The sequence below is a fragment of the Castanea sativa genome, chromosome 6 (assembly GCF_040712315.1).
Source record: "Castanea sativa cultivar Marrone di Chiusa Pesio chromosome 6, ASM4071231v1".
NCBI lineage: Eukaryota > Viridiplantae > Streptophyta > Magnoliopsida > Fagales > Fagaceae > Castanea > Castanea sativa.
The window spans coordinates 34,917,504-34,936,385 of record NC_134018.1 but is presented as its reverse complement, the minus strand read 5'-3'; the positions used below and the strand labels follow the sequence as shown (position 1 = coordinate 34,936,385).

The window sequence follows — 18,882 nt, the reverse complement described above, 5'->3', positions numbered from 1 at the left end:
AGATGCTCAGCATTCAAAAATCTGCTTCTGATCGAACAGGACTGGGGTATGAATTATCTTCTTCTAATATTGCTTCTGCTAGTACTACTGTTTTTGTTCCTCCTGCTAATAATATTAAAATTGAAAACAATGATGTTAAAATTTAATTAGCCAATGAGAAACTAGACAAGGGTAAATCTATCTTAGGAGCACCCCCTAAGCTTGAGAAGGACACTAAAAACCCTAGGACTAAGAAGGCCAACTCTTAAAAGCCTAAATAGAAGAAGTAGCATATCTGTCATCATTGTGGTATTGCCGGTCATACTCGACTAAATTGCTATAAGTGGTTAGCCACTCAACAAAGCAATGGCATGATAGCATCTGGGAACCAAACTCAAATTCAAACCTCTCTTGCTCCTCTTGGAGATCTTCTCAAAGCTCTAATGTTCCTTTCGAACTTGAATGATTTCAATCCTTCCCCCTCATCACCGGTTCAAAGGTTCGCTAAGAGGAAAGGTTCTTCCAAGGTGTGGAAGGAAAAGGGTTCCAAGTGATTTATTCACTTTTTCTCTCTCTCTCCCCCTTCTTGTTTTTGTTTTGCATTACTTGTGTGTTTTGCTTTCTATTTTTTAGTCAATCTAGTTTTATGCATTGTTTTATCTTACTTAACATGTTTTTGTTTGTGTGTTTTCAGTTTTGTTTTATTTTTGTTTTTCAAAAAAAAAAAAAATACAAAAACAGTGTGTGTTTATGTACATCGGTTCTTATGAACCTTAAAATGGCCTTTGAAACAGAGTTTTCTAAACTTTGTATCTCTTATAGCTTAGATGAGCATTCTTATGCACAACTAAGCAAGTAAGCTTTGTGGCTCTTTGTTTGTGATGAGTAAGGTTAAGTGATCTCTTGAACTTAACACTAGTATCACTCTTTTTGACGGGTAGGACTAGAAAATCCTAAGAGAAAGGCATAAATAACCATCGCACCACTGTTGCCCGCCAATCATGATATGACACCTCTATGCTTCGACATTGTAAAAGTACAATGTCAATGACATCTGTATGCTTCAGCATAGCAAAAGTGCAATATCAAAAGCTTAACATAATTGGGTATTTCTTTTCTCTCTTTTATATACCCATGCTTGGTTTGCTTAATAAAAAGAAAAATATGCAAAGAAAATAAAAGCAAAAAGATCAAAAATGCTTTAAATATGATTGCAAGCATGTTTTCTAGGAGATGTGGGAGTTATAGGATGTACCTCAAAGGTGATAGTCCCCATCAAACAGTTATAATTGTGTGTGAGTGAGAGTGATTTTCTCATATCTCAAATCATCATAACATAGAGACACTTATGCAATCTCGCGATATTTTCACACACAACACGCAATATTCTTTGCTACTTTTGGTACATATGCAGGTACAATGTGATTTGGTCATCACAAGGTTTACATGCGTTGATGTATGCTCACTAAACTGTCTTGACTTGTTTTTGAAATATAAAAACGGTTAGACTTGTTTAGTGTGTGAGTGCGTGTTTTGGGATCCATGTGCTTAAGATTGTTGTTGAGAGATGTTTTTTAGAGTCTAATATGTTGATTGGATCATTTGTTGAGTTGCATGATTGATTGCATTCATGTTTGTGTTTTTCCCTTCTCAAAAAACTGCTTTGAAAGTTTGGCTCGACACCTCCTCGACACCTGGCTGTCTGTCGAGCTTCTCAGCTTTTTCTCATCGCAAACTCGATAGCTTCTCAACACCTTCTAGATCGATCGAGAAACCTTCTGTCCTCTCGATAGCTTCTCGACACCTGGTGGATCGATCGAGCATCTGTTCTCGTGTCCTATCTTGTTCCTCGACACCTTCTCGATAGCTGAATCTGTCAACGTGTATTTCTCGACACATACCTCGACAGATGTCTCAACACCTCTCGATACCTGCAGCTATCGGGATTTATTGAGGTTCTATATAAAGCATCTGTGCCATCTGGTTCTCATTTCTCTCGATCTCTCTCTTGACAGATTTGTCTTTTCACCTTCCCAACCTCTCTCTTTCACTCCAAATCCATTTCTCAAGGTTTCTCAAAGCTTCTTCAGGTTTTTCATCACTTGGTAAGCTTCTTATTCATCATTCTACATGCATTTCATGTTTTTGAAACCTAGATTTTGGGGTTTTTGAAAATTTTGGGGTTTTTGAAATTTGATGAGTTTGTGTTGAAATTTTTGGGATGGGTTTTGTAGTTTTTATCTTAAAAACTCCATACATTGCATCACATTAGCATTTGAACAGTATTCTCATGCAGTTAGATGTGTGAAATATGTCTGTGTGCTGGTAGGATTGGATTGGGCTGAGCCCATGATGTTTTTCATAGTGCATGTCACATGTTCATGCATTCCCCATGTTATAGTTGAACTATTTTGGGACTTTTCTGATTATTTCTGTCTCCCCCCCTTCTATCTCTGATTGCGTTAGTAATGTCTATGGCACCTAAACATAAGTCTATTCTGACCCAAAACACTCTTCGTTCTAGGGCCTCTTCATCTTCTAATTCCACTCCTATCTCTGTTCGGTTCCGTGATGAGAAAGCCCATCAGGATTTCTTGGAGAACTTCTCCAAACGAGGTGTTCATTCGGAACGCCACATAGTTATGGCAGACTTTGCCGACACTGACCTTCCCAATGTCTTTCACAAACGGGAATGGGAGTCACTGTGTGACGTCCAAATCACTTGTCCTTCCGTACTGATTCAGGAGTTTTACTCCAACATGCATGGATTCGATTATTCAGTACCTCCCTTTCTCACTCGTGTTCGAGGTACGCGCATAGTTGTCACACCAAAGTTGGTATCCGATATGCTCCATGTTCCGAGGGTTGCGCATCTTGACTACCCTAGTTGTGCGTCTAAGGACTGTGTCCAAAGATGAGATGATTTATGCTTTCTGTGAGCGCCCTTCTAGTTGGGGTGAGTGCCAGTTTATGTCATGTCGACCTTTTGCTAAAGGTCCTCGTTTCTTAAACATGGTAATGACTTTTGTCCTACATCCTCTCTCTCACTACAACTCTATCACAGAGCCTCGTGCTCATTTTCTGTTGTCTCTTATTGAGGATCTTACCATTTTCATCTTTTCCATCTTAGATGTGTATAAGGATACGGCTACCCGTGATAAGCTAATCTTTCATTCTGCTATCACGAGGATTTTATGCCATTTTTCTATCCCTTTTCCTATCTCCAACCCTTTTTCTGTCATGGTTGCCATAGATGCCGCTACCATAAAACGTAGTGAGGCACAGTTTCGGTCGCATCAGACAGGTTTGGCAGCTCCTTCCTCCCGCTTTGCTCCATCCAAATCTACTCATGCTTCATCTGCTCCCTCTTCCTCTTCGAGCAATGTGTCACTAGGAGATGTCATGGCGCAACTTCAGCGCATGGATGCTCACCCGGATACGCTCTTTACATAGTTGTATCAGGTGAATGTTCATGTTGGTCGCATTGCTAGGCGACAGGCGACCATGGGTGGTTTTTCTCCCAAGGTTTCTCCTCCATCACCTCTTATGGCTTCCACGTCTGGGGATGATGATGGTGATGACGATGATGGTTCAGATGATGATGATGATGAAGATGCTAGCTCTACCGATGAGATGTCTACTTGACACTCTACCCTTTGTCACTCGTGACAAAAAGGGGGAGTAATTTTGGGTTATACGAGTAGTCATACTTAGGGGGAGAGCTTGTATAAGGATATTTTTGATATGGGGAGTGTTGAGTGCTAAAGGATGTAGTGAGGATTACTTGTATCAGTTTCTTTTCTCTACTTTAGATTCATTTTCTTCTTGTACCTAGGTCTTGTGACCATTATTACATACATTGTGCTCATTTTGATATATATATATATATATATATATATATATATATATATATGATGTTGTATGTTTCTTGCACCTATCTCTACATGTGTTGTTTCTTTTCTTTCTTTATGCACATGTTTCTTTATTTGTATGTAATCTATTATTTCTGTTTCACACTAAAATGCCTTGATGAGTTTTGTTTAAAGTGTTTCAAAAATACAGGTTGTCAAAGTCTACTTGTCATCTCTCTTCTTGCAAAGTTTTTCAAGAGTTTGTGTTAGGATATATTTTATTGTATTCCATAAGTGAATATGAGTTAAGTGATTTATGACTTCTCTCATATGTTCATTTGTTAGTTGTGGTTTTGTCATGGATTGCCAAAGGGGGAGATTGTTAGGACATATGTGATTCACCTGCTTAGAACATATGTCATTCATTATTTATGTAATTGGCTAATCCTTTGTCAAAACACACTTTACTTATAATTGGGTAGATTTAGGATGAGGTTAATACTTCAAGAAACAAGGTTTCAAGATCAAGTGTTAAAGCCATGCAAGTCTGTCCAAGAAACAAGTTGAGAAGTGCTCTTCATTAAAGCTCGAGAGCTGCATCTATCGAGCTTTAAGAAGCTGTTCTAGCCCTGAGGCTCGACAGCTGCTCGATAGCACCTCGACACCTGTAGCTGTTGAGATTTAAGAAAAACAGATTCCAAGTTCTGTTTTAATTCTAATCTGTGGATGTGTCTTTGGGCCGTCATAGTGTGGCAAGTTGCACAAGTATTGAGAAATCCTTGTTCATGCAAATTGTAACTTGAGACAAAGTTCTTGCCCTAGTTCATCTCTTTTGTGAAGAAGTTGATGTGTCTTTGCACCATAGGGTTTTGTAACTGAGCATCTTCTTGATCTTCATCGTGTGGATGAATTGAAGAACTTTGTAGCCAACAATCTTCTCTAGTTGGTGATTGAAGTCGCGTACTAGGATCCATGCATTTGGTTAGTCATGTACTTGGGAGCCGTGCATTGAAAGGAGAAATTGTCGCTACCGAACAAGTCCAATTGTGTATTAGGGGTAAGGGTGCAACTGTAGGTTGGTAAGATACTTGGAATTCCTTTACTTGTAACCGCTTGTTATGATAATAGTGTAATTTCGAAAGTGGTGACCTTAAAATCACCCGGTGGGGTTTTTGCCGTGTAGGTTTTTCCCCATTTGTAAACAAATCACCGCGTCTTTTATTTTTCGCTGCATATTTAGTTTAATTGGTGATTTGTTTGTGCTACCTCGCGTTTGCATGTTAATTTGATTAATTAATAAACTTGGTTAATTAATCAATCAATCCTTCATAAGGGGTCAATACGTTTTTGGCCTATCACTTGAACCTATTAAGAGTATCTACTTTCAAGAACACTCTTCTTTAAGGGTGTAAAATGTTCGAGATGTAACAGAAACGGAGGGGAGAGAGAGCGAAGGTATGGAAGAAGGCACGGCGGTAACTGTGTCCGTCTCAGCCCCAGCCGTGCCAGCACTAGATGACAAACCAGTCTCTAAGTCACTCGATCTAACCTCATACCCCATACTTTCCTTCCTTAAAACCTCACACACAGACCTAAACCAAGCTAAAGATTGGCGTAACAATGGGTACAGATTACCCCACACCAAACCCAGGCTACTATCACCTAGAACAAAATCCTCAATTTGTGGACGGTGGTCACTAGAACAATCTAAAAGTGCACCCAATTGGTCACTAGAAGAGTCTAATGGCGCCCCTAAACAAGCAAAAATAAAAGGCAATAGAGGGAGAAGTGTGCCTAATTTCAGAATAATCAACCATTAAAAGTAACAATACAACTCTAAAAGGAAACAAGAGCACAAAGAAAGGCAAGCAGTAAAACTCCAAAAGGGAAAAAAAGGCGAAAAAAAAGGTCATACATGAGAGAATGATGAAACTGAGAAGACAAAGAGCAAGACGCAGAGGGAAAATGGAGAAATGGGAAGGGAAAGACAGGAGTTAAAAAGGTTGCCTCGAAAAACGCAAGAAAACTGATAGGTTTCATCGGAAACAGGACCCCTCAACCAGTCTTGACATGACACATGGCCACGTCGCATAACGCGCCGCAACTAAGCAATTAATGCGGAAGGGTGGAACCCCAAGCACCATAACTGCCATAAAAAAAATAAAAATAAAATAAAAAACTCTTCACATTCCCATGGTCGTCCAAAAGAAACGGACGGCCTCGAAATAGGGGCAGCTGATGGACCCGATGATCTCCTTGTCCATAGGAAAAGCTAGTGGATGAAGGTAACCTCAATCTTCGTCCAATATAATGTCCGTCAGACAAAGAAAAGGCCGTTCACTAACAATCAATGAAGTAACGTAACAGTAATGAATCTCCTTCCTATTGGAGAAGACAAAAATCTTTTCATTAACACCTCACAAAGGTGTTACGAATACCACATTAAAGCCACCATTAAAACACCTCTAACGGCTAGGAAGGAGAAGAAAGTGTATATATATTCCAACACCCCAGGACCGGAGGAGGTACGGATTTTCTACATAATATACTCTCACATCTTGCTATCAGGCATTCTTTTTCTCTCTTTTGGTTATCTGAATTTATCATCGAAGGTTTTGTGGTAGGCACCACACTAGTGACCCATATATCTTTCAACCTTCATTCACTCTTGCAGGATCTTTGGCAATCTTGGACGACTCTCTCTCTGGACGATCCTTCTGACTAACAATTTCAGCATCCTCAGCATACATCATCTCAATTTCAACCCCATTAAGCATGACCTTTTCATCTGCTGCACTCTCTTGCAACTACAATGCAAACTTAAGGCCCTACGCCACATCGTTCATTGATGGGCGTTCGGTTCCATTGTCAAGCAAACAATTTGTGGTGACCTCAACAAATTTATTCAAACATTTTGATGCAATTGAACCCTTAAGAAATGGATTAATTATTTCATTAAGCTTTCCATCCCCACAGCATTGTTTGACCCAATCCATTTGGTTGACTTGCTCCTTTATCGGCGTACATGTAATGGGTGGCTTTGCACACAATGCTGTTAGGACATATGTGTTTCACTTGTTTAGAACATATGTCATTCATTATTTATGTAATTGGCTAATCCTTTGTCAAAATGCACTTTACTTGTAATTGGGTAGATTTAGGATGAGGTTAATGCTTCAAGAAACAAGGTTTCAAGATCAAGTGTTAAAGCCATGCAAGTCTGTCCAAGAAACAAGTTGAGAAGTGCTCTTCATTAAAGCTCGATAGCTGCATCTATCGAGCTTTAAGAAGCTGTTCTAGCCCCGAGACTCGACAGCTGCTCGACAGCTGCTCGACAGCACCTCGACACTTATAGCTGTCGAGATTTAAGAAAAACAGATTCCTAGTTCTGTTTTAACTCTAATCCATGGATGTGTCTTTGGGCCTTCTTTTCTCCTAACCCTAGACATATAAAAAGATTATTTTAAGGGCCGTAAAAGTGTGGCAAGTTGCACAAGCATGAAGAATTCTTTGTTCATGCAAATTGTAACTTGAAATGAAGTTCCTGCCCTAGTTCATCTATCTTATGAAGAAGTTGTTGTGTCTTTGCACCGTAGGGTTTTGTAACCAAGCATCTTCTTGATCTTCATCGTGTGGATGAATTGAAGAACTTTGCAGCCAATAAATCTTCTCTAGTTGGCGATTGAAGTCGCGTACTAGGATCCGCATAATTGGTTAGTCACGTACTTGGGAGCCGTGCATTGAAAGGAGAAACTATCACTATAGAACAAGCCCAATTGAGTATTGGGGTAAGGGTTCAACTGTAGGTTGGTAAGGTACTCGGGATTCCTTTACTTGTAACCTCTTGTTGTGATAATAGTGGAGTTTCGGGAGTGGTGACCTTAAAATCACCCGATGGGGTTTTTGCTATGTAGGTTTTCCCCATTCGTAAACAAATAACCATGTCATTTACTTTACACTGCATACTTTAGTTTATTGGTGATTTGTTTATGCTACCACGCGTTTGCATGTTAATTTGATTAATTAATAAACTTGACTAATTAATTAATTAATCCATCACAAGGGGTCAATACATTTTTGGTCTATCAAGTGGTATCAGAGCAGGCACACTCTGATTAGGTTTATCTTTGTGTGTGTGATCCATTTTCCCCTGTTTGTCATGGATAGAGGTCAGTCTCTTATTATACCTCCTTTGTTTGATGGTACCAACTATGCATAATGGAAAGTACACATGAAAGCTTTCTTGCAGTCTCTAGATGAGAAAGTGTGGCAAGCTATGGAGATAGGCTGGACCAAGCCTAAAGAAGTGCCGGCCGATTGGGATGAAGCCAAGATCAAGGCGGCAAACTTCAACAACAAAGCATTGAATGCCTTATACAGTGCAGTCACTAATGAGGAGTTCAAGAAGATATCCTCCACTGAAACTGCTATGGAAGCATGGATCATCCTCCAAACTGTTAGGATTAGTGTCCTTAAATCCTATTGTATAATGCTATGTATAATATTATATATGACATTATGTATGACATGATGTATGACTTAATATTGTGATTGATAAAGTTATTTTATTATTATCTAAAATAATGGTAACATGAATATGGGACATTATCATATAGTTCATGAGATGCATTGTATGTGATTTATGTGAAAAGTCACAGAAGATGTAAATCACAAGTTCTTTGTAAACTCAAAATTTATAGTTCGTAGTCGGTGATGAAATTGGGCATTTCATCTGCGAAGACTATAACATATCAACTAAGATGGTTTGTATTGATCATGGAAGTGGAGACTTCTAGTTGATATGTTGATATGTTTTAAGAGTTAAGACATATTGAACTGGACCACTGTGAAATTTATTATTCTCCTAACGACTGTCAAATGAATAATAAATCTCACGACTTCTATTGCATAAACTCTTAACCCTGAGAGAATAATGGACCTGATCATGAGATGTAGGTTGCTTTGATGTATCAGGAGTGAGATCTAAAGTGACGGTCAAAACCTCAGTATGTTGGGCAGCCACATTTAGTGTTGATGGAACATATATTCTCAAGGTGGAATTCATAGTCTCTTGATGGAGATATAAAATATTCCCTTGAGATAAGTTTAATGGGTTCAGTTATTCAGAGAGTTAGGCCTAACCACTTTAGTAAGAAATTACTAAAGTATATATTTATGAAATTGGATTTCATAAATATATAATGAATAACTTTAAAAAATTAAACCTGGTACTCAAGGATAAGATGTAGTAATTTACAAAGTGACAGTCTACATTCATGACTTTGTGTTACTACGAATATTTTATAAAGGGGTTGCATGTATAATAAAGTCTTGGGATATAATTTATTAATAAGGCCTAAAGTGCAATTATATTTATATAGTGATATTAAATATAATTAATGGTAACTTTGAACTTGTCAAGAGTTGACGGAAAAGCCCAAGGCCCATTGGAGCTAGTGTCTTATTAGTCCCTTTTGGTCTCACTCTAAGCCACACACTAAAGCCCAATTGGAAAGGCCCAATAGGTCAGCCCAATTAGATAATCAGTTAGTTATAAAGAGAGAAACATACAGAATTTTTATTAAAAATAAGAAATGGTGTGTGAGAGAGTGTGAGACACACTTTCATTCGCCCTTTGAAAAACTGATTGAGAGACCACACATCTTGGGCGTAAAGTGGAATTGGAGTGAAGATTAAAAGTGTTCCCAAGTGCTTCTAATCTTTGTTTTGAATTTCTCCACACCAAGGTATGCTATCTTGTTCTTAAATTCTGAAATTTACATAGTGCACGTTATCAATCATGAATGAAATAGATCCTTGTTTGTTGCTTCCGCTATGTGTTTTGTATGAGATACAAAACCAGAATTTTTCCTTCACAAACAACCTATAAGGGAACAAAGGCTGTCAAAGATTCAAAGCTACAAAGGCTCACTACAAGCTTCGAAGAAATTAAGATGGAAGAGGATGAGTCATTTGATGAGTTCTATGCCAAGCTCAAGGACATAGTGAACTCAACCTTTAATCTTGGAGAAACCATTCCTGAACCCAAGATTGTAAGCAAGGTGCTTAGATCTCTACCCGAGAGATTCCATGTAAAGATCACGGCAATAGATGAATCAAAGGATATTGACAAGATTCCTCTGACTGAGCTGGATGGTAATCTGCAAACCTATGAGCTAGGGTTGGCAAGAATTGGCAAGTCAGGAAAAGGCAAAAGTATGGCACTAAAGGCCAAGAGCAGTGAGACAGATGAGTCATCAGACGATGAAGACTCTAAGATGAAGTCCTACATCACTAGGCAATTCAAGAAATTCATGAAAAATGCTAATGGAAAAGGCTTCGACAAGGACTGTAGGCAATCTAGTTCTTCTCAGTTCAAGAGCCAAGATAAAGGAAAGACGGATGCAAGGGATGGCGGTCAGTACACTGTTCCCACAGGACCTAAGTGCTTCGGATGTCAAGGTTTCGGTCACATGAAGCAGGAGTGTCCCACATATCTCAAGAGTATTGGGAAGAGCAAGGCCCTAGCTGCTACCTTGAGCGACACTGAGCCTGAGGATGATTTCGACAATGAAGATGACGGAATTTTGAATGCCTTCACTGCCACTGTCAATCCTACTGAAGGGATTGTTGAAGATGTGGATGAAGAAGGGGAATTGGTGGAATCCACGTTTGAAAAGATGGATGATTAGGATGATATCCATACAGCCTATGAGAAACTGTACAAGCTTTCTAAGAAGCATGAGAAACTCTATAGGCTAGCCACCAAGAAGCTCAGTGATGTGGAACTTAACCGTGAGTAACTTTCCACAAAGGTTGATGAAGCTAATCAAACTATTGGGGCACTGAGATTTGAGAACAACTTCTTGGCTGAGAAGATCAAGAAGCTTGAAGCAGAGTTGTTTCAAGTTAAAGCTCAGGCATCAAGTGCGAAGCTGGATGAGATGCTCAGCATTCAGAAATCTATTTCTGATCGAACTGTATGAATTATCTTCTTCTAATAATGCTTCTGCTAGTATTACTATTTTTGTTCCTCTTGCTAATAATATTAAAATTGAGAACAATGCTGTTAAAACTGAATTAGCTAGTGAGAACTTAGACAAGGGTAAATCTATCTTAGGAGCACCCCCTAAGCTTGAGAAGAAGGACACTAAAAACCCTAGGACTAAGAAGGCTAACTCTCAAAAGCCTAAACAGAAGAAGCAGCATCTCTGTCATCATTGTGGTGTAGCCGGTCATACTCGACCAAATTGCTATAAGTGGTTAGTCACTCAACAAAGCAATGGCATGATAGCATCTGGGAACCAAAATCAGCTTCAAACCTCTCTTGCTCCTCTTGGAGATCTTCTCAAAGCCCTCATGTTCCTTTCGAACTTGAATGGTTTCAATCCTTCCCCCTCATCATCAGTTCAAGGTTTTGCTAAGAGGAAAGGTTCTTCCAAGGTGTGGAAGGAAAAGGATTCCATGTGACTTATTCACTTTTTCTCTCTCTCCCCTTCTTGTTTTTGTTTTGCATTACTTGTGTGTTTTGCTTTCCATTTTTGAGTCAATCTAGTTTTATGCATTGTTTTATCTTGTTTAACATGTTTTTGTTTGTGAGTTTTTAGTTTTGTTTTATTTTTGTTTTTCAAAAAAAAATTTTGAAAAATCAGAAAAATACAAAAACAATGTGTTTTGTGTACATCGGTTCTTGTGAACCTTAAAATAGCCATTGAAACAAAGTTTTCTAAACTTCATATCTCTTATAGCTTAGATGAGCTTTGTAGGATTGACAGTGAGCTTCATATACCCATGCATGATATGCTTAATAAAAAGAAAATATGCAAAGAAAATAAAAGCAAAAAGATCAAAAATGCTTTAAATATTATTGCAAGCGTGTTTTCTAGGAGATGCAGGAGTTATAGGATGTACCTCAAAGGTGATAGTCCCCATCAAACAATTATGATTGTGTGTGAGTTCGAGTGATTTTCTCATATCTCAAATTGTCATAACATAGAGACACTTGTGCAATCTTGCGATTTTTTCACACACAGCACACAATATTCTTTGCTACTTTTGATACATGTGCAGGTACAATGTGATTTGGTCATCACAAGGTTTACATGCGTTGATGTATGCTCACTAAACTGTCTTAACTTGTTTTTGAAATATAAAATTGGTTAGACATGTTTAGTGTGTGAGTGCATGTTTTGAGATCCATGTGCTTAAGATTGTTGTTGAAAGAGTTTTTAAGAGTCTATTATGTTGATTGGATCATTGGTTGAGTTGCATCAGGTTTGTGTTTTTCCCTTCTCGAAAAACTGTTTTGAAAAGTTGGCTTGACACCTCCTCGATACCTGGCTGTCTATCGAGCTTCTCAGCTTTTTCTTATCGCAATATCGATAGCTTCTCGACACCTTCTAGATCGATCGAGAAACTTTCTGTCCTCTCGATAGCTTCTCGACACCTTCTGGATCGATCAAGAAACTTTCTGTCCTCTCGATAGCTTCTCGACACCTGGTGGATCAATCGAGCTTCAGCTTTCTTGTTTGTGTTTGGTTCTCGACACCTTCTCGATAGCTGGATCTATCGACGGGTATTCCTCGACACCTACCTCGACAGATGTCTTGACACCTCTCGATACCTGCATCTGTCGGGATTTACTGAGGTTCTATATAAAGGTTCTGTGCGATCCGGTTCTTATTTCTCTCGATCTCTCTCTTGACACTTTTGTCTTTTCAACTTCTCAAACTCTCTCTCTTACTCCAAATCTTTTTCTCAAGGTTTCTCAAAGCTTCTTCAAGTTTTTCTTCACTTGGTAAGCTTCTTTTTCATCATTCTACATGCATTTCATGTTTTTGAAACCTAGATTTTGGGGTTTTTGAAATTTGATGAGTTTGTGTTGAAATTTTTGGGATGGGTTTTGTAGTTTTTATCTTAAAAACTCCATACATTGCATCACATTAGCATTCAAACAGTATTCTCATGCAATTAGATGTGTGAAATATGTTTGTGTGCTGGTAGGATTGGATTGGGTTGAGCCCATGATGTTTTTCATAGTGCATGTCACATGTTCATGCATTCCCCATGCATAAGTCCTTTCTTTTCAATATATTTGTTATAGTTGAATTGTTTTGGGACTTTTATGATTGTTTCTGTCTCCCCCCCTTCTATCTCTAATTGCGTTAGTAATGTTTATGGCACCTAAACGTAAGTCTATTCCGACCCAAAACCCTCTTCGTTCTAGGGCCGCTTCATCTTCTGATTCCACTCCTATCTCTGTTCGGTTCCGTGATGAGAAAGTCCATCAGGACTTCTTAGAGAACTTCTCTAAACGAGGTGTTCATTCAGAACGCCACGTTGTTCTGGCAAACTTTCTCGACACTGACCTTCCCGATGTCTTTCACAAACGGGAATGGGAGTCACTGTGTGACGTCTCGGTCACTTTTCCTTCCATGCTGATTCAGGAGTTTTACTCCAACATGCATGGATTCAATTATTTAGTACCTCTCTTTCTCATTCGCGTTTGAGGTACGCGCATAGTTGTTACACAGGGGTTGGTTTTCGATGTGCTCCATGTTCCGAGGGTTGCGCATCCTGACTACCCTGGTTGTAAGCGTCTACGGACTGTGTCCAAAGACGAGATGATTTCTGCTTTCTGTGTGCGCCCTTCTGATTGGGGTGAGCACCAATTTATGTTATGTCGACCTTTTGCTAAAGGTCCTCGTTTCTTAAACATGGTAATAACTTTTGTTTTACATCCTCTCTCTCATTACAACTATATCACAGAGCCTCGTGCTCGTTTTCTGTTGTCTCTTATTGAGGATCTTACCATTGACTTTCCTTCACATTTTATCTTTTCCATCTTAGATGTGTATAAGGATACGGCTACCCGTCATAAGCTCATCTTTCCTTATGCTATCACAAGGATTTTACGCCATTTTTCTATCCCTTTTCCTGTGTCCGACCCTTTTTCTGTTATGGTTGCCATAGATGCCGCTACCGTAAAACATAGTGAGGCACAGTTTCGATCGCGTCAAATAGGTTCAGCTGCTCCCTCCTCCCGTTCCGCTCCATCCAAATCTGCTTGTGCTTCATTCGCTCCCTCCTCTTCTTCGAGTGATGCGTCACTAGGAGATATCATGGCGCAGCTTCAGCGCATGGATGCTCGCCTCGATGTACTCTCTACAGAGTTTTATCTGGTGAATGTTCATGTTGGTCACATTGCCAGGTGACAGGCGACCATGGGTGGTTTTGCTCCTGAGGCTTCTCCTCCACCACCTTCTATGGCTTCCACGACTGGGGATGATGCTGGTGATGACGATGATGCTTTGGATGATGATGATGATGATGATGATGGATGCTAGCTCTACCGATGAGATGTCTACTTGACACTCTACCATTTGTCACTCGTGACAAAAAAGGAGAGTAGTTTTGGGTTATGAGAGTAGTCATGCTTAGGGAGAGTTTGTATAGGGACTTTTTGATAGGGGGAGTGTTGAGCACTGAGGGATGTAGTGAGGATTACTTGTATCTTTTTCTTTTCTCTACTTTAGATACATAATCTTCTTGTATCTAGGTCTTGTGACCATTATTACATACATTGCGCTCATTTTGTTATATATATATGATGTTGTATGTTGTATGTTGTTTTCACCTATCTCTACATGTGTTATTTCTTTTCTTTCTTTATACACTAGTTTATTGGTAATTTGTTTGTGTTACCACGTGTTTGCATGTTAATTTGATTAATTAATAAACTTGACAAATTAATTAATTAATCCATCACAAGGAGTCAATACGTTTTTGGCCTATCAAATGCTTCACACAACAACACACCGAAAGAATACACATCAGCTTCTCAGTTAATTGCTAACGTCGATAATATTCCGGATCCAAGTATCCAAAACTACCCTTCACCAATGTGCTGATGTGGTCCTTGGACAAGCTAGTAGGGCCCAATTTTGATAAGCCAAAATCACACACCTTGGCGGTCCATTCCTCATCCAATAAGATATTTGTGGTCTTAATATCACGATGAATGATCATGTGCTTTACGCCCATATAAAGGTAGTTCAACCCATGTGCTGCACCAATACAAATTTCCAACTGTTGTTTCTATGAAAGAGGCGGATTATCAGTATTGTGGAGATGGTAACGGAGGGTCCCACGGGCCATATAATCATAAACTAGGATCATCTCATTGCCATCATTACAATACCCAATCAGAGAAATAAGATGCACGTGACGAAGTTGAGATAGCATCTTAATCTCGGTCTCGAACTAATAAGCCCCTTGTTGAGACCCAAGCTTTAATCGTTTGATGACAACAAGATAGGCTTGTCCCACCCATCAATGTACCCTTTATACACGTTACCAAACCCACCAACACCAATAATGAAAACATTATCGAAGCTGTTGGTGGCTGCTCTAATCTCAGCCAATGAAAAATAACGACAGAAATCAGAAGGTAGTGTTGACCCAGGACTTTGTTGAATTGATCTCATGGAAAGTAGATAGGCCCCACCAAGTATTCTCATTACTGTAGTCTTCGTCCTTGGCTCCCTTACCCCTTCGGAAGATAAAGAAAACAACAATAGAAATAATGACTATGTCGGAAACTACACCTGAAACTATGCCAATTATTGTAATACTGTTTGATGGGGAAGAGACTAAAGTGTAGCTCGTCCTTGAATTGTCATCCAAAGAAGGCCAGAAACCACGACCATTGAGCCTGCTCCTACTTGTCTGTTATATCATTCATAGGTTGTCCTTACATAAAAATGTTCGATATGGGAAGCCCGTCTAGACTGAGTAAAGTCATCCAGCCATGGACAACCTTACAGCACTTGGGAATATTTCTAGAATAAGCCCATGCATGACAACTTATATCTTGTGTTATGTTCCACTACTCTAGAGTATTAGCAAAATTCTTGCTTATAACTCTAACTTCTTAAAAAACTCTCAACTTCCAATGACAGTTATAGAAGATAAGGTTAAATCTTCTAACTTCTATAGCGATTATAAAAGTTGTGTTTGAACCTTATAACTTCTGTACGGTTGGAGGGAGTTACCAATCAAGCAACCGCTCTAATGCTCACTATATAAAGATTCATCCACATCATGTGAAGGTAAGTGCCCACTATTTCTAGAAAAGTTGGAATTCTTGAGTTTAAGAGGAAGACTAACTTAAGCATCGGAGGGTTCTTGGCCGGTTCACCCCAATCTCCTTTGATCTTGTGTTATTTTTCTTTTCAGACCTTCCAAAAAATTATATTGAAGCCCGGAACATTCAACCTACTGATTTTATATGCACCATCAATTGGCGCCGTCTGTGGGAAAGATTAATTTTGTGTTTTGCACTATATCTTTCTTCGACAAAAAGCTGCATGGTTCGGACAAGATCAAGGGCCACTAGTCCAGGCCATCAGGAGGGTAGGAATACTTCTAGTAATCCTCACCGTGATCGTCAGTTAGTACCCGTTGTGCAACCGCTTCCATCCAACACATATAGTCCATGGCAGCCGCCATGGCGGAATTAACCCATCTGAACCAAGAGTTGACTAAGGAGATTAGTCTAAGGAGGCAACGCCATGAAAGGCACACAAAAGGACAAGCCCAGAGTCAAGAAGTTAGAGAGGGAGAAAAGGCTGAGCCCGAGAACCAGTCAAGGGGTACCACTTCACAAAGGGTACCACACTTAGAGAGGGAGATGGATCAAATGAGGAAGGCCATGGATGAGATGAAAGAAAACATTAGAAGGGCAAATCTTGTAGAGGATTTAGTTCATCAAACTAATTCCCCTTTCATGGCTTCCATTAACAGTGACCCCCTGCCTTCTAAATTCAAGATGCCTTTATTTGGATTCATATGACAGAACGCGCAACCCTTGTGATCACATTGCAACCTTCAAGACTACGATTCACCTTCATGGGGTTCTAGATGAGATTTTGTGTAAGGCCTTCCCTACCACCCTTAAAGGGCCAATGCGAGTATGGTGCTGTAAGATACCTCCAAATACTATGAGTTCTTTCAAAGAATTGAGCAAGTTTTTTGTCAACAATTTTATCGGAGGACAAAGGCATAAGGGCTCCTCATCCAGCCTGTTAACCATAGAGTAAGGGGAAAATGAAAGCTCGCGGTCATTCATTACTCGTTTCAACAGGGAAGCCCTGACATTAGAAAAGATGGATGACAAATTGTTATTGGTGGCCTTCCATAATGGAGTTAATTCTGATTTATTCATCCATAAGCTTTATGAGCAAGATCCTCAAACTATGGTTGAACTCGTCCATTCAACCCAAAACTTCACGAATGTAGATGATGCAATTATAGCCAAGAAGAGGAAGAGAGCCAAGCGAATGGAAGCAGATCTCCCACGCCATCATGAGCAGGGTCCTTGACCAAAGAAGGCCCGTACAGGAGAGAAGAAATATCGAGACAACAAGAAGGCAAGTTCTTTAGCACAGAGTCAGCAATATACACCCTTGAACGTGCCATTTGAACAAGTGCTTATGCAAATCAAGGACGATCCATCCTTGAAGTGGTCGAAAAAAGTGAAAGGGGATCCCAACAAGCGAAATAGAAACAAGTACTGCCACTTCCACAGAGATCATAGACATGTCACGGACAAGTATTTTGATTTGAAGCAGCAAATAGAGAATCTCATCAAGCAAGGAAAATTGAGAAATTTTCTTGGGAAAGATCACAAAGACGAGAAGTTGAAGGGAAAGATAGAAGAGTCATCACAACCCCCACTTAGAGAAATAAGAGTCATTGTAGGAAAGACCTCAACGAGGAAATCTTCCAAGTCAAGGAAGACATATCTGAAGGTGGTACAAAATGTCCAACTTTTTAGACAATCCCCAAGGACGAGGGGAACGGATGAGCAAGCCATTATGTTCATGGACGAGGAGGTTGAAAGGGTTCACCACCTGCATGATGACGCGATTGTCATCACTGATTACACAACTAGAAGGGTATTGGTAGACAATGGAAGTTCAACGGACATCTTATATTACCCTGCTTTCCAACAAATAAGGCTTAGACAAGATCAACTTTATCCAGTGAATTCGCCTTTGGTAGGATTTGGAGGGATGAAAGTGCAACCCGTAGATACCATTACGCTACTTGTGGTGGTAGAAGATTATCCACAACAGATAACCAAAGAAGTAAACTTTCTTATTGTAGACTATTCATCATCATACAACGCTATCATTGGAAGACCTACTTTAAACAGTTGGAAGGCAGTAACCTCTACCTACCACCTATCAGTTAAGTTCCCTATAGAATATGAGGTAGAACAAGTGCAAGGAGATCAGTTAGCCGCCTGATAATGCTATCTAGCCATGTTAGTTGTAGATGAGCATGAATAGACGATGAATATAGAGGAGAGAAGGGTTACTGCGGAGCCCACTGAAGTGTTGGACGATGTTCCTCTAGACGAGAATAACCCTGAAAAGTATACAAGGGTTGAAGCAAGCATGAAGAAGAAGACAAAGCAAGACCTTGTCCAGTTCTTAAAAAAGAGCATTGATGTGTTTGCATGGAGTCATAAGGACATGTCAAGTATTGACCCAAGTGTCATTACCCATCGTCCGAATGTCTACCCTTCCTCCAAGCCCGTCCGTCAAAAGAAAAGAGTTTTTGCTCCAAAACGAGATAATGCAATCAAAGAAGAAGTCCAAAAATTGACCATGGTGAAATTTATCCGAGAAGTTGATTACCCGAACTAGTTGGCTAATGTGGTGATGGTCAAGAAGCCTAATGAAAAATGGAGAATGTGCGTGGACTTAACCGATTTGAATAAGGCTTGCCCCAAAAATAGCTATCCATTGCCACGTATTGACCAGCTGGTGGACTCAACTGTAGGTCATAAATTGTTAAGTTTCATGGACGCCTTCTCAGGCTATAATCAAATAAGGATGGACGAGGTGGATCAAGAGAAGACATTCTTCATTACCAACCAAGGTTTGTGTTTGCTACAAGGTGATGCCCTTCAGTTTGAAGAACGCGGGGGCAACTTATCAAAGGCTGATTAACCATATGTTTCATCCACAAATTGGACGGAATG

The 18,882-nt window shown here is 39.6% G+C and overlaps 1 protein-coding gene across 1 annotated transcript; it reads left to right on the top strand.

Annotated features, from left to right (window-relative positions):
* The first annotated feature begins 17,713 nt into the window (after window positions 1-17,713).
* LOC142639854 (uncharacterized) lies at window positions 17,714-18,142 on the top strand. The gene has a single exon (XM_075813989.1). It carries the CDS (start codon window positions 17,714-17,716, stop codon window positions 18,140-18,142), a length of 429 nt encoding a protein of 142 aa, XP_075670104.1.
* The last annotated feature ends 740 nt before the right edge of the window (window positions 18,143-18,882 follow it).